This window comes from Sturnus vulgaris, chromosome 1 (assembly GCF_052056855.1).
Source record: "Sturnus vulgaris isolate bStuVul1 chromosome 1, bStuVul1.hap1, whole genome shotgun sequence".
Taxonomy (NCBI): Eukaryota; Metazoa; Chordata; class Aves; order Passeriformes; family Sturnidae; genus Sturnus; species Sturnus vulgaris.
Window position 1 is genome coordinate 138,764,950 of NC_142243.1, and position 15,270 is coordinate 138,780,219.

Below are 15,270 nucleotides of genomic sequence, written 5' to 3' on the forward strand. Positions count from 1 at the left end.
GGGAAAGAGCTATATTGCTGAAATTGGGCACAAGAAATGCAGAATTTATGGACCACAAAGACATTTTCAGAGCCATGAGATATAAAAAAACTAACTAGGTCACTTCGGCAATTGTCCTAAAACCCAGACTGGGTGTACTAATTAGCATGAGAAGTGAGAAATCAATAACCAATAGAAGACAGAATACTAATTAATGACGCAAATGATGTAATTTATTGCTGATGAACATTATTTTTTTTGCTAAAATGTATAAATAATGAAAAGTTTTGAAAGTGTGTGTGTATGTTAGGTGGAGCTATCCCCGTGCACCCGCAATGCTGAATAAAATAACACTGACTTTGTACTCTATCAAACTAGCTGGAGAGTTTATTTCTAAGGATCTAGATATCTTTAAGGTTCCTTCCAACCCAAACCATTTTATGATTCCATGATATTGCACTAAGGAAATGAAAATGGGTCTGCTCTGTGTTTCAAGTCCTATTCCAGATCTCAAAAAATCGATCCTAGGATTCAAGAGTTGAATAATGCCTTGGTGGTATAATAGTCCAGACTGAAATGCACAGATTTTCTTCATTGGTAGCAAAGAGTCCATGAGCCTTAAATTATCTTTATTTGCTCAAGAAACTTTCATCTATATTTTTATCTGTTATTTGCCATTTTAATAGGGCAAAGGTAATTTTATGATAAGGTTATTTGTGGCACAAAGTTCTGTTGCAGAGTTCAGTTCTCCATCTCCTCTGTCTACTCAGCACAACAATAGCAGCATTCTGCTTAAAATCACATTAATTTTTTTCAATTCTAGTATGGTAAAAAACCTCTACTTTTCTAAGAAGTGGATTTGGAGGCTTCCCAGAGAATATATCTGTTCTTTCTTCTTTCATCACACCTAAAAGAAAGAAGCTGACCAGGGAAATAAAAAGAATTAATATACTTATCTAGAATGAATGTGCTACCTACTTTCTCTCTCAAAATAACATCTGGATTTTCTTCAGAGTGCCTGGCTGTGTAACTTGGAAATACATACCAAAGCATATCCAATTCAGCTGCATATTGCAAAGCATCTGCAGCTTAGGGCCTGTGGGAATCTCTTGAATTATGGCAGACAGAGCATCAGGGAGCAGGAGGGGAGGGGAAGAAAGAGTAGGGTAAACCCTCAAATCCTTGTGCTGCACTGTTAGCATGAAAGAAAAAAATAAAACCAAAATTAGAGTAAAAATGAGGATATATTGCCTCATTAATTAATCAGCATAGCAGAACTGTAGTCACTTACATACAGAAGAAACACAATTTTGTTCATCTCATAGATCTTTAAAATGCTATCATTCAGCATTTACACATATTTATTACTAAGACTGAAAAATATTTATTCCACATCTTTCTTCATGTTGCCAAGTTTCCACAAGCTATCACCTTGTTTAAAATCAAATATACCTTTAGGGGATAAAGACCTTTTACCTTCCCTGCTAAGATCACTGACTGCCTTTATCAACAGTCCCAAGAGAATTGATTGAAAATTGTGATCTTAAAAAATCTCATTGAACTGGGATTAAACTGATTTGAATTTATAAATTCATTATGAACCAAAAGAAAGGGGCAGAAAACCCAATATCTAAACTATCTTAGTAGAGCAACAAACACAACATATTTTTCCATAAAAGCCTAAAAGAGAAGCTCTAACAAGTCAAACCAATAGTTTAATATTCTGTCTCCAACAGTGGCAATGGGCAATAGTGTAAGACCTGAACCATTATCTGCTGTCCATTCATCTCATAGTCCCTCAGCATCTGCAATCACTGGATCAGGGATGGTCATTACATTTACCTGTACACTTACTTATTCCTGTATTAGATTATAGCTGTGAGAGGTTACATACTTGCCTATTCCTCTCATCATCTGTTTATAGACCTTTAGTCCTTGAATTTCTCTCTAAGTCTCTCTAGAGAAAAAATATCTGACCACAAAATAAATTACTATGATCAGCCTTAGAGTTAGAAATCACATACCCTAGCCAAGACAATATGCAGACTAGAAGACATTTATGGTAGAAAAACTGTTCACTGCTGAAGCCAGGCTACAGCATAACAAGGAACGTGAGGCCAAAAGGAGAGCACCAAACTGTGTCAGAGAAATCCTGTGGCTGCACTCCATGTCCCTGAGACTTTTCATGTACCTACCAAAGACAATTAAATAAAAAATTGAAAAAATTCTGGAGCAAATATCAGGAACCCCGTTGCAGTTGTGGCCCTTAGCTTCTGTAGATGGCAACCAAGTCCACCCAGAAACAGAAATCAAACATAAAGTCTCACTGCAGCTTCTGACCAAAAAAATAAAAAAAAATTTAAAAAGAGGATTTCAGGGGAAAAAATTAAAACCAAGCAACTCCAACTAAATCCCCAAAACTTATTCTCATAAAGCCCCTTAAATTCTGAAGGGAAGCTAAGAAATAGTTGCAAGCCAAGACATATCTTCTAACTGCTATTGTTTGCTTTCATCAGCTGAATTTCCATTTTGAAAAGTCACAGGGACAGAACAAACCAGCCTCATTTTCAGTGTTTATTCATTTGTGGTCTATGAGCTGTTAGTTAGCTTCATCAGTATTGCCAATTAAAATCAAGTGTTACACGAATGTCACTGAAGACACAATTTGAAAACAAGGAGGCTGGGAACATTTTTGCAGCTGGCACAGCCACAGATAAAATACTGGCCCTTTAAGTATACAGCTTCACTGGGGTTTAAGACATATGTTTATTAAACATAAACAGAAGTAGTTTGCATTAAAAAAAAATCAGTTGAAGTCTGGAAGATTTTGGCAATGGACTAAAGGCTGGGCTCACTTCGGACACTCTCTCTAGTCATACTTTTCTTAAAGTTTTTCATTTCTGAGGGGAACTGCACTTCAAATACTGGGCTGCTCTTCTCCCAGATGTCCTGCAGATCAGGCTGCTCTAATACTTCCTAAAGTTAATGTCCTTTCCTCAGTCCTGGACAGAGGCTTCTCATAAAAGAAATGATGCCAGGTTCAGCACAGAGCTTTCGGTAAAGAACTAAACAAAAAGCTGACAGTGGTTTCTGGGTTACACTTTCAGAAGGGTACATTTTGTTCTTCTTGGTGTCAGTCCAAAATAACTTCAGTCTAGAGCTTACTGGAATTCATGCTGGCTTACACCATGGATGAGAAAGTGAACTGGTGTCAAAAGACAAATACATTTTGTTGGTGAAGAGAGAGAGTTTGAATTGAAAAAAACTCTCATACTCTCTGATAAGTGATAGCATCAGCCTTCAGTAACATCACCCATTTAAAAAAGGTATGGCACTAATGCCAGAAATATCTGGTTATCTTTATTCTATATTCTATTTCATCTGCATAACAAAGTTGAAACACTGAATTTGATTTAAATCTGTCTGGAAGTGATCTGTCTTCTCATTTTATAAGGTTTCAATCAGGATTTTAGCAATAATTTTGTTTTAAAAAGTTGATATGGCATTTAATTGATTTTTGGTTTGTTTTTAGCTAATATGGGTGAAAATCCACGTTTTTCTGCTTTGCAGTTTTCAGTAACTCATAATGATAAATGGAGACATGTCATGTGAGTTCTATAACTGTTTGCTATTCTTTTGCTGATATCTTTATATTGAGCATACAGGTGTAAAAGAACAATTTCCTTATACTGACATTTGTATTACCATAATGTGAAATGCAACATTGTTTTTTTCCCCCTGGAATAAACAAAGAGATATTTAACAATTATTTCTCACTAACAAAAGTAGCTGAGATGCAATAAAGACCACTCAGCCACAAAATAATTTCTCTAAAGATGCACCTGGGGTAGTTTTTTACTTTTTTTTCTTTTTCTGTTTGGTTTTCTTTGGTTTGGCTTGGTTTTGTTTTAATTAAGAGACAGATATTAGGAGGCCAGGATAAGCCAAGGCAAACTGAGAATAGAGAGATCTTAAATACACAGAGCAGTATGCAATTGTCTTTTCTGGGACGTGTGAATAAGATATAAAATAGTGTATGCTTGTTAAAAAGCACTTTCTACTCCTCATAGCAATGTAACAGCTTTTTAAAGCTAATGACTACAGCATATAAAGTTATTTGTCCTCCTAATTTTAAACTTTTGTAGTTTGAAATAAATTTCCAATAGTGAGTCATTAAACTAGGGCATAAAAGCCTTTTGAACACAAAAGTTCCACTGCTCTGAAATCTGCTGTTTGAAAGAAACAGATTCAAAAAGCAGTAACAGCTATGAAAGGAGGAAAAAGGCGGCAACTTGGTCAGTTGCTTACCAGGAAAGAACTAAGATCTTTGTAAATCCACTTCTGATGAAATTTAAAGGAAATAAGAGTCACAGTGGGCACAGGTTTTTTTACACTATCCAGCTTCGAAAACCTGATCTTCACTTTATCAAAAAATAGTATCCGAAAATAACTCTGAGGTAGCCCTGCTTCAAGCAAATATTTGGACTAGCTGATCTTTCAAGGTCATCAAATCATAGAATATCTCAAGATGGAAAAGACACATAAGGATCACTGAGTCCAGTTCCTGCTCCTCACAGGAGTACCTAAAAGTAAATCATATTACTAAGAGCATTGTCCAGACACTCCTCGAAGTCCTGACAGGCTTGGTGCCATGACCACTTCCCTGAAGATCCTGTGACCAAACACCCTCTCAGTGCAGAGCCTTTTCCCGATGTCCAAGGAACTCTCCTTTCCAACCTCCAGAGTGTGATCCTACAAAACCCCAGTGCTATGAACGTGCTTACAGGGTCCACCATGCCAAGGCAGGGTAGCTAGGACAAAGGAGGAACTACTCAGGGATAATTTTTTTTCATTTTATGCTCCCATGAAAACTCTAAATGAGAAGGTGACTGGAACAGGAGAAAACAATGTACATCTAATGCTCAGGGTCTTTTCAAACAAAACAGTTGTATGGAAAATCCTCACATTTTTTGCTCCAGTGGAAGAAAATCTGCATCCCCCACCTTCTGCAATTTTTTCTATGTGAATGAAATTCCAAAAGAATATGCTATTTGAATTAAAAAGGACCAAAAATATTTTACTCAGGAGCTTGTGACACCATTTTATTGTATTTTGTAGCATTCTTTCCATGACATGCCTAATACAATATTTGTAACCACTACTGAAAGGCTTGTATGAGGGCATTAACTGCACTTACAGCCAAATTTGATAACCAATAAGCAAACAGACAGCTACAGTTCTTATTGTCTTTTTCTTTTTTTTAAGTGAGCATTTTATGTCCAAAATAGCATCCCAGGATTAGAACAATCTTACTGTCTGTAACATTATTATGTTCTAGGTAAATATGAATATACAGTGAAAACCTCACAGTTGAGTGGAAGTCCACAAGCAGTTTGATGGAACATTCATACGTGTCTAACTACTGTACATTTTGGTAGTAACACTTGTCATAGCTAAATACAGATATATTTGTGCTTACAGATGCTTTATTTCCCTAGTTTATTTGAAAAGCCATATAACCCATAAAACTAAAACTGGTATTTGTGGGATTTTTCTCAAGTATACGTCAAAAAGAGGTTTGTGGAGGTCTGGGGTCTGTTTTGCTGTTTCATTTTTTTGTGTAGGTCGTATGCAAGTTTTAGGCTTAAAAGTGAAATAATTTCTCTTAAGTGACAGCTTAAACAACAGGCATTTTAGTGTAGGCTTTCCCTGTCAGGTATCCAAAAATCACCTTGAATGCTAGCCCAATAATTCTAGATTGCCAAATTATATATTCGGTGCCATTTTAATGTTCTACACAGAAAATTGTCTCCACCTCTCCCCTACAAAAAATATCCCAAAGCAAACAACAGCTGCAGAATGAATTTGTTAAGTTTCTACAGATAATTGGAAATACTGGGGAATACTTTTGAACGGTTGACCTCACATGACTTTTTTTTTTGTTTCTCCCTTATTCAGGGAGAAAAATTACTTGCTTTCTTGTCTGACTGCATCAGGACTAACTGAAATAAAACACTGCATTACATTGGAAAAAAACAAAACAAAACAAAACAAAAAACAAAACAAAAACAAACAAACAAAAAACCCAAACAAATTACACATACAGTCTTAGATACCAAGAACTTTACAGGTAATTTCTCTCCTGACACTCAAAACTTTTATCATCATCGTGCCCCATCTTAATAGACATTAAACTTCTTTTTCTGAGACAAAATACGTGGGAGCTGAGACAGAAGTACTGAATAGAAGAAAGAATTAGTGGATTACTAGTCTGGGAAGTTCACTTCATAGCTGACACTCCATTGTGAGGGTCAGTGCAAGGTAGTTCTGCAAATGAGTGTGCTTTGCAAATGAGAAAAAAATCCAGTTTGTAACTATTGAGGAACATGAGAAGATAGTTAAAACATAGCAAAAAGTAAACATTTAATGGATTATTTAAAGTATATTACTAGAACCAACAGGACATACCTTTAAACGTGTATAAAGTATTATACATAAAAATGCATAGATGTACAGTAAATATGTTCATTTAGATGCAGACAGAGTGGTATGTACACATGGAGTCTGTTGTGCTTCTTTGAGTCTAAGCAGTGAATCCTGCAGCACGTTGTCTTAAAGCAGTTTTATTACACAACTGTGTCCATGTAGCAGGTGTGAGAACAATGTACATTAACACTAAGTAGGTAAGTCATATCCATTTACTCTTGAAATGTACAAATATAGGAAACAAAGGCCATAAATGCAATTGTACCTACACCTCCAAGACTTCCTTTTTTTTTCTTATTTATTTAAATATGCACAAGTCCACCTACTGGTGCTGTGTAGGTTTCTTTCCTTGTCAATATGTTGACCAGGCACTCAGAACAATATCTCTGATGCACTTCAGGACCACTTCCACTGATCCAACAGAGTGCACTCCTGACCTTGAAGTCTTCAGGTCAAAAATGAGAGGAGAAAATAAAATAAAAAATATATAAATAAAACAAACAAGCTTGTGGGCTTTATTTTCACAAGTTATTTGCCACCAATACTGTCAAAGCAGCTGAACTGTAGTGCATCCATGGGCAGGAGCATATAGCAGCTTTTGTGCACTTTGCAAAAAAATACATTAAGGAAAATCAAGTCTTTATTGGCTTGTTTTATCTGTTGCTAAAAAGATGCTGTGCTGCTTCTGAGCCCTTTCCATCAAATTCTTTTTCTTCTTTTTTTTGTCCTTCGTTTTTGCTGGCCTTCTCCCTAAAAAAAAAAAAAGAAGGAAAAACAAATAATAGCAATGATTCAAGTAAAGAATCTAGAAGTGATAAAAAACTCCAACAGAAACAGCTCAGTGGTACAGAAATTATCAATAGGATCTGCAATGGGTCAATCATCAGTAAAAACAGAAGTTTTCAGTGTGTTACAAAAGGAAGCAGGATCCTCGACTTCCATCACTTGTCCACAGGCACAATTTTTCTGTTATGAGTAACCATGTTGATGCAGGTTTCATTTTTGGCAGGGTAAGTTACACGAGCCACATTATGCAAGTGCCCAAGGCCCAGAGCCAAATGAGTATGCAGACTCCTTACCCACTGGAAGCTGGATATACGCCTTAGACCCTTGTGTAAATTTGCTTGAGTGAGTAATCCTATTTAAGTCACGTCAAATACATCTGTGATTTCAATGAGAAATTTGACATTACAGCCCAAGAACTTGGTTGGATGCCATCCTACATGCTTTGGCAGAAACAGTGCCACCTCTGCGAAGAACTGTTGACATTTCTTACTGATACATTATGCCTAATTCTCCAAATATAAAACTGTGCAGAAACAAAAATTTAATGACATGTTTCTACTATTGGAAGTTTACTGAAAAATAAACAAAATTGGGAACTCAGGATCAATTCAGAAAAAAGTTTACATGCGTTTTGAATGAGAATTTTTTTCCCGTTTAGCTCTAATAATAAATCACTGCCCTTTGGTTATCTCATCTAAGATAGCATGGGCAGAAAAAATGTCAGATACAAAGGTCCTCATTGAGCAGTGCATTACCTTTTAAGTATATGCTTAAATCCTATCAAGTCTAGTAGGATTTAAGGAGACGACCAAATGTTGTCTGATGTGAGAATGGTCTGGATTTTCTTGGAAGTATCATAGACTAAATATGTGATCAATGGTAAAAAAAATAAGGTTATTAAACTCTAGAAGTACCAACTTAATAAACTTTCAGGAGTACTTAATGAACTTAAGAAGACAGTAAAAAGAAATTTGATTAGCAGATTACATAAAAATGTGAAAAAGCATTTCATCTACATTGTCAGTACATTATTAATTGGAAAAAAATATTTGCCAGTCTGGTTTTGTCTTTCTTCTGGATCGTTTCCTACTTTAAAAGGCCCAAACCAGTGCAAAGAGGTTTTCTCTATTTGATAATAATACTGAATAAATCTGATTATAAAATTATTAAAATTTATGATTCATTAAATATATGCATACTTCAGATTACACATTTGTAATACACTTTCTAGGCTACTATTCTCCAGGAATTATTGGAGTACTTGTATATAAAATAGGACATGAAGGTAATAAGCACATGAGTTTAGTCCATATTAAAAATCATAAGGGTCCTTGGAGTTTACTTCTGCTTCTCATTAAAGTCTGGCATTAAAGTTACTATGGCATTTTGCCATTTTTAAATCTAGTTAATCCTACACAATAAATCCTCAGTCCAACCAAGCATTAATCAAAGCAGCTTTTAAGTTAAAACTCTTTAGTAACATTGTGTCTAATGATGAGGCACTCCTAATGAGGTCACAGGGAAGGAACATTTGACACAAAGTGGCATTACAATAAGGTGGTTTGAATTATAGAAAATTCAATATAAATTTTTTTATTGAATTCTACTGGTTGGTATATTTTAAGGCATCAGAACTTGCATAAATGTATTGTTCAACACTGTATTCTAACTTATACTTTCAATATTCTAAATTTTTTTAACCCAAATCTTTGAAGGGCTTATTAAGGAGGAGTAGATGAGGGGAAATAATATAAGAAAAGCGACCAATTCTGCTGGTCAATTGATTCTCACAAGACCAGCAGAATCAACAGGAGTTTTACAGGAAATCTGCTACCCAGATTGCTCAGTGATCTTATCTTCTGGGGGTTTTGACTTAATAGGCCAAGCAGTGAAAGAAATATAAACTTCAGTCAGTGCCTCATGCTTCTCTATTACCTCCTCCAGAGAGCTAGATTAATTGCTTACTACAACTTTAAGGTAGAGAAAGTTGCTATGATTTTTCCTCTAAAAACTGTGAGTTGCACTGATGAATTGACACACAACACAGTTGGTATCTCTAAGCCTTAGAAAGTAGCTCCTGCAACACAAACATCAAATCATATTGCCAGCACACTCCCCACTTGATATCCTTAAGATAGAAATGAATGGAACTAGAGTTCATCACTTGATGTCACTGTGCAATAAGCACATTACAATGCTTCTGCTGCTCTGCAGCAATTGTCTCCATGCTTGCTTTTTTATTCCAAGGGACACCAAGGGCAAATTACCTTCTGCTATATGTGCTGTGGACTAACAACCCATGCAGAGGCAGCATCCCTGAGCCACTGATCAATGATAGTTTGCTTTTCTGTTAAGAGCACTTTGGCTGCTCACCATATCTCAAATTGCCCTGTTGTACAGATTACATTTCATTTTCAGGACAGTATTAAACCGTACAGAGAAAATCCAGATGATTTGGTGATGCTGAGTCCCAAATTCAAATTGTGTCATTTTAACCAGATAACTGAATATAAAAGGTATTTCTTGGGTAACCATCAGTTCCCATATTGTTAGTAGAATCCTAACAGAGATTAGAGATTAGCAAGAAAAAACTGATTATGAAGACCAGAGTTCAAACAAAGTATACTGCTGAAGTCCCCATGCATAAGAACTTTTATTAAATGCAGATTTAAATTACAGTGCTTATTTTATCAGCAGAAGCACAGTGAACAGAAATATCTTCTGAATATCTTGCTACAGACGTCTTTTGAAGAACATGATTTTTGTGATATGCAAAGTAGGTCCTCTGAGAGGATCTGTGAGCCAAGCTATCCCATTTCCCCCACTGGAGGGCAGTGGGACAAGGACAGCAAATGGAGCACACTGTCCCCTGGGGTTCGGATGGCAGCAGCTCCCTCTGCTTTGTGTCAGGTGTGGACAAGCCCCTTGCAGGTGTGCAAAACCCCCTCACCTTGCCACACTCACTTTCTGCTCCTTAGAGCTAGAGCCCTGATGCCAAGTTTGTCTCTCCATAGGAAGCAGCAGGGCTCTGCTATGCTTCACTCTGTTGTGCAGTTGGAAAGGAACGAATTTTTTTAGTAGCACTGTATTACAGTCCAGAATCTGCTGTGGCAGAAAAAGGGTAATTCCTGACTGAAGCAAATGAAGGGGGTGAGCAAAAGGACTCTGTCTCTTTAAATGGGTTTATCACCATCAAAACCAGGATATAACATTATTGTACAGAACAGAAAGTGACAACACAAGAGAACTGGAGAGGGATTTCTTAGAAGGAGAGGCATGATAGGGCAGGAAGAAATAGCTTTAAACTAAAGGAGGGTTAAGATTAGATATCTAGAAGAAATTCTTTACTGTGAGGGTGGTGAGGCACTGGAACATGCTGCCCAGAGAAGTTGTGCCTGCCCCACCCCTGGATGTGTTCAAGGCCAAGGATGGATGAGGCTTTGAGCAACCCAGTCTAGTGGAAGGTGTCCCTGCCCATGGCAGGGGGTTTGGAAGTAGATGATCTTTAAGGTCCCTTCCAACCCAAACAATTCTGTGGTTATATGAATATCTGAGATATTAAGTCTGATCCAATTACCTTATAGACCCCTTATAAACCAGGAGCAGTATCCAACCAAGCAAACAATCCATTGCAACTGCCTAGGATCCATAGTCAGCACTGACCTTTTAAAGTGACATTGCATCCTTCCTAGTGGAAGGATGCTCATCTGCTTCTCATCTGGCAGATAGCAATGCACCTTGTTTCTGCTTTCCAGGTTATAAGTCTCTAGATCAGGCCTCATCTTCAATCTTTGTTTTATGACTGCTGTCTTTATTTTTTTTTAAGACTTTGATACTAGCAGCAAGGGGAGCAAATACAAAATTCATGCAAAGAGTAGGATATCTAAGCACTGTTCAGGTTATTGTATTCTTATCTTTATTTTGACTATGTTTTCTCTTGCATACTAACTAGCTAATTAGCTTTTCCTAGGAAAGTATTTTTTATCTCTGACTGTCTAAAAACAGGCTCCTCAATTTCTGTTATCAAAATCAGCTCTGAACATGATTTACATAAATTGCTTAATTCTCTATAAAGTCTCCATATGTATACAGTGAAATGTCTAGGGCCTAAGAAAGATGTGAAATGTAGCTGAATTCTGTGTTCAACTACCTACCAAAAAAAGCCTTGAAAGCCCAATCTATCATTCTATATCTCACATTTCTGCACAGGTTATTTTTGTAGAAGCAATATTGGTAAAGCCATTAATTTAAACTTTTTATTCCAATTTTTAAAAATTCAGTTTTGCAGTTTGCTTTATAAATTACCAATGAGTAAGTCTTTATTTTCTAAGTAACTTATCCCAATGGGTGGTGTCTTTACAGTGTTATTCATTAAACTTTTGTTTTGACCACTTAAATCTGGTAGGTAGCTGGGCAACTAATATGCTATGCAATGAAATATTACCATTAGCTAACCATGTACCACATCTTTTAATGGCAACATATAGGTAATGGTCCAATAACATACAGGTTATAAAGCAATTATAACATGAATTCCTGAAAAAAACATTATTTATGTTCATATACCCAGCAGCTGTTTGTACAGGAAAAAGAACAGCTACGAAAACAAACAAACAAACAAACAAACAAAAAACAAAACAAAACCAAAAAAAAACTTAAGTTGGATCTTGCTGGGTTGTTTTTCTTCATTTTATGTGGCTTTTGTACCATTTTATCAGTATTCCTCCTGCAACTTATGCACTTGTTCTCAGTTTTCTAGTTTGTCTCATACACCAGGCTGAAAGACGCTTGAAAATATTGCATATTCCTTCTGGATGAACCCACCTGGTCAGTTGGGGATACACACTACCTGGCTCAGAAGGAACCTTTATCAGCTTCTGAGAGCTGCAAAGGCAGCTTTCTCCAGACAGAATTTGGGCAGCAGATTCCTAACACCCAGGGCAGTCCTCTCCAGAGTTAAAAGGCAGCTAATGTATTCACAGGGGCTCCCAGCCACATTTCTCGAGATCCTTGACTCAGCCAGACAGCACCAGTTCTGTGTCTGCACTGTCCTTCATTTGGGGTATAAACACTGCTGCAGTTCCTGCTGTCCTGACAAATCCTGCCCATTGGGAGTTTCAGCAGAGAAGGTACAGGACTACAGCCACATGAGGGCAGCAAATTTAAAACATTTAGTCAAAGAGAAAAACAAAACAGCCATCCACAGTTTTATTTCACAGTGTAATTTCAGTAGTCTTACGTGCAAATCATCATATTAGAGCTATCAGAATGCTTAATACTCCCTTATGTAAACATTTTTCTCTTCTTCCGATAATTACTGAGTGATGGGATTTACACGTGTGTGCCTGTTTCCTTTCTCTAGATTTTCATACACAGAACTTTCACTGCTAGCAGCGAAGGCACAACAGAGTCCTAAGATAACAGCAGACCCTGCTAAATACACTTTTTAATCTTTTCTTCCCTTTCACCTATCCTTTTAGGAGCTAAATGCTTCATGTTTGTACATCATGCTCCCACAGACCTCATGTGTGGCAGCATTTCATCCATGTGGGAAACTAGAAAAGTTATTATCAAGTCATATCACTGAAGGATGGCAACATCAGGGAACTAATGACAGCAGTGGAAAGATGATAGACACTCGATGATTAACCAGTCAATGAGATGAACTCAAGAGAAAGATGGCAGGTCACAGAATCATAGAATAGAAGCATTAAGGTTGGAAAGATCATCTAAGATCACCAAGTCCTACCATCAATAAAGCACCACATGGTGATGTTTGCCACTAAACCCTGCCACAATCATAGAATCACAGAATCATTTAGGTTAGAAAAGACCTTTAAGATTGAGTCCAATCCATCACCAGCTTGTCAACTAGACCATGGAATTAAGTGCCATGTCCAGTCTTTTCTTAAACACTTCCAGGAACAGTGACTCCACCACCTCCCTGGTTTAACAACCCCTTCTGTGAATAAATTCTTTCTGATGTCCAGCCTGAACCTTCCCTGGCACAGCTTGAGGCGATGTCTTCTAATCCCATCATTTGCTGTCTGGGAGAAGAGCTCAACCCCTACCTGGCTACAGCCTCCTTTCTGAGAGTTGCAGAGAGCAATAACATCTCCCTTGATCCTCCCCTTCTCCAGGGGAGACGCCCCCAGCTGCCTCAGCCATTCCTCAGGTCAGGTTCTGGAGGAGCCCCCTCTGCCAGGACACTGGCCATGCACAGACCCACAAATGCCTCATCACTTACTTTGCATTAGCACCACACATCAAGCTACAGATAAACATGGACTGCAAAAAATCCAAAAACCAAGCAAACAAAGAATTCAGTCCAGAAATTATTCCCCAGAAATAATTTATTTCCCAGGGCTCTCAGTTAAAAATTCTGGATACTGAAACTGCCAGAGAAATGCACAAATTGTTAAGAAATCTTATAAACACACACTCAGTGGAAAAAAAATATTCCTCACTGCTACAGACTCATCCTCCTCCTAAAACATGATTTACAAACCAACACTGACAAGTGGCCCACAAGAAGGGGACATACAAAGCTTTAATAACTTTGCAAACTAAAGCCCATGGGCATCTCTACCAGTCACCCACTACTGAATTCGTGACAGTTTTCCTAAACTGTTTGCAGTTGTGGATTTTTTTTAATGCCACAACATTTAGGCTGAAATTGGCTGTGATCAATATGTGCTTTAGGAGGAATATGATTTGGACCAAACCAACCAACGTAAAATACCTTTTTGGACAAGGAGTGAAAGACTTTTGGTCTTGGATGGTGACACTGGAAAATAAATAAGGCTGAGGAGATGCAACAGAAAGGGTCAAGTGTCAGAAACCACTTCCTCATTTTCCTGGGTCAATGTTGTCATTTGATAAAGTCTTGTGAACACATATTTGCCTCTGAAGACACCAGAAGGGATGGAATAATCACACAGAGTGCATCAGCTGCCCACAATACCTTTTCAAATCCCTGAAGACCAGAATGTGTAAAAGTGGGTTAATAAACATTAGCAAAGCACTGAAACATGGTAACAATGGATATCACAAAAAGTAAGGAATTCTTTAATCATTCTTTCTTCATATGCAAGTATTAAATCATTTTTAAAAATAAACTTATTATTACTGAATAAGAATAGAAAAAACCCATACCATAATTTTATCCATCATCACAACAGATAAAAATAAGAAGCAAATATATTCCCAGCCTAATAAAATTAATAATAGGCTAAGAAGTGGAATTCACTTATGCAAACACAGATTTTGATGTTTTGCGTGCATTCTTGTCTATTTGATGTCAGCTTTCCTGATGAAATAAGAAAAAATTGTCTTGAGTAAAATAAATCTTGCAATTTCCACACAAACCATTACAAAAGCACTCAGTGCAAAGCTGATATGAGTAATATCTTACTCAGTTTCTGACATCCAGAATCCTGAAAGTTTATTTTCAACTTAATAATGTCACAACTTTAGGTAAATTATTACATCTATCCCAACCACCACTTAGTGTTGTGTATACTTGATGTTTGCATCAGCTACTGAGATGAAAGCTAATTTGAAAGATTCAAAGACTAATTCTTCAACTAAAAGAAATATCAAAATATCTCAAGTTCCTCCATATAAATCCTGATAGGTTTTTGTTTTGACATATCTATTAAGAAATTAAAGGTATTCCTACTTAGGACAAGAATAAGCTAAGTAAGGTATTCTTTTCCCCAAAAAATATCCATCTATTTTTCATCTGGATACAAATCAACTAAGCAATACTATAATCTGATGTTCTTTCCTTCTAGACAATGTAGTGTCATTAGACATTGTGATCTGTTTAAGAAATACTGATTCCTGCACAAAGAATGGAATTGTCATGTCACATGTCATTTAGTATTTTTTTCCCTCAACTTTAGGGCAAATTAACTGGAAAAAGAGTCATCTTACACAGCTGAAATGCAATGCATTTCCCACAGTGCCGTTTTCCAGCATATACAGTAGGTGGCAGTGAGATATGAACTAAAAACT

At 36.9% G+C, this 15,270-nt stretch overlaps 1 protein-coding gene across 2 annotated transcripts in view; it reads right to left on the reverse strand.

The window, feature by feature from the left end:
* Positions 1–5,054: 5,054 nt before the first annotated feature.
* Positions 5,055–15,270, reverse strand: part of RSPO2 (R-spondin 2) — a 100,434-nt gene continuing 90,218 nt past the window's right edge. Inside the window, exon 5 of one of the 2 annotated variants that reach the window (XM_014879368.2) lies at positions 5,055–7,215. In XM_014879368.2, coding sequence (XP_014734854.1) covers positions 7,106–7,215 — 110 coding nt within the window. In that variant the 3' untranslated portion in view covers positions 5,055–7,105. The remainder of the gene's footprint in view (positions 7,216–15,270) is intronic. The other variant, XM_088178277.1, reaches the window with a different exon arrangement.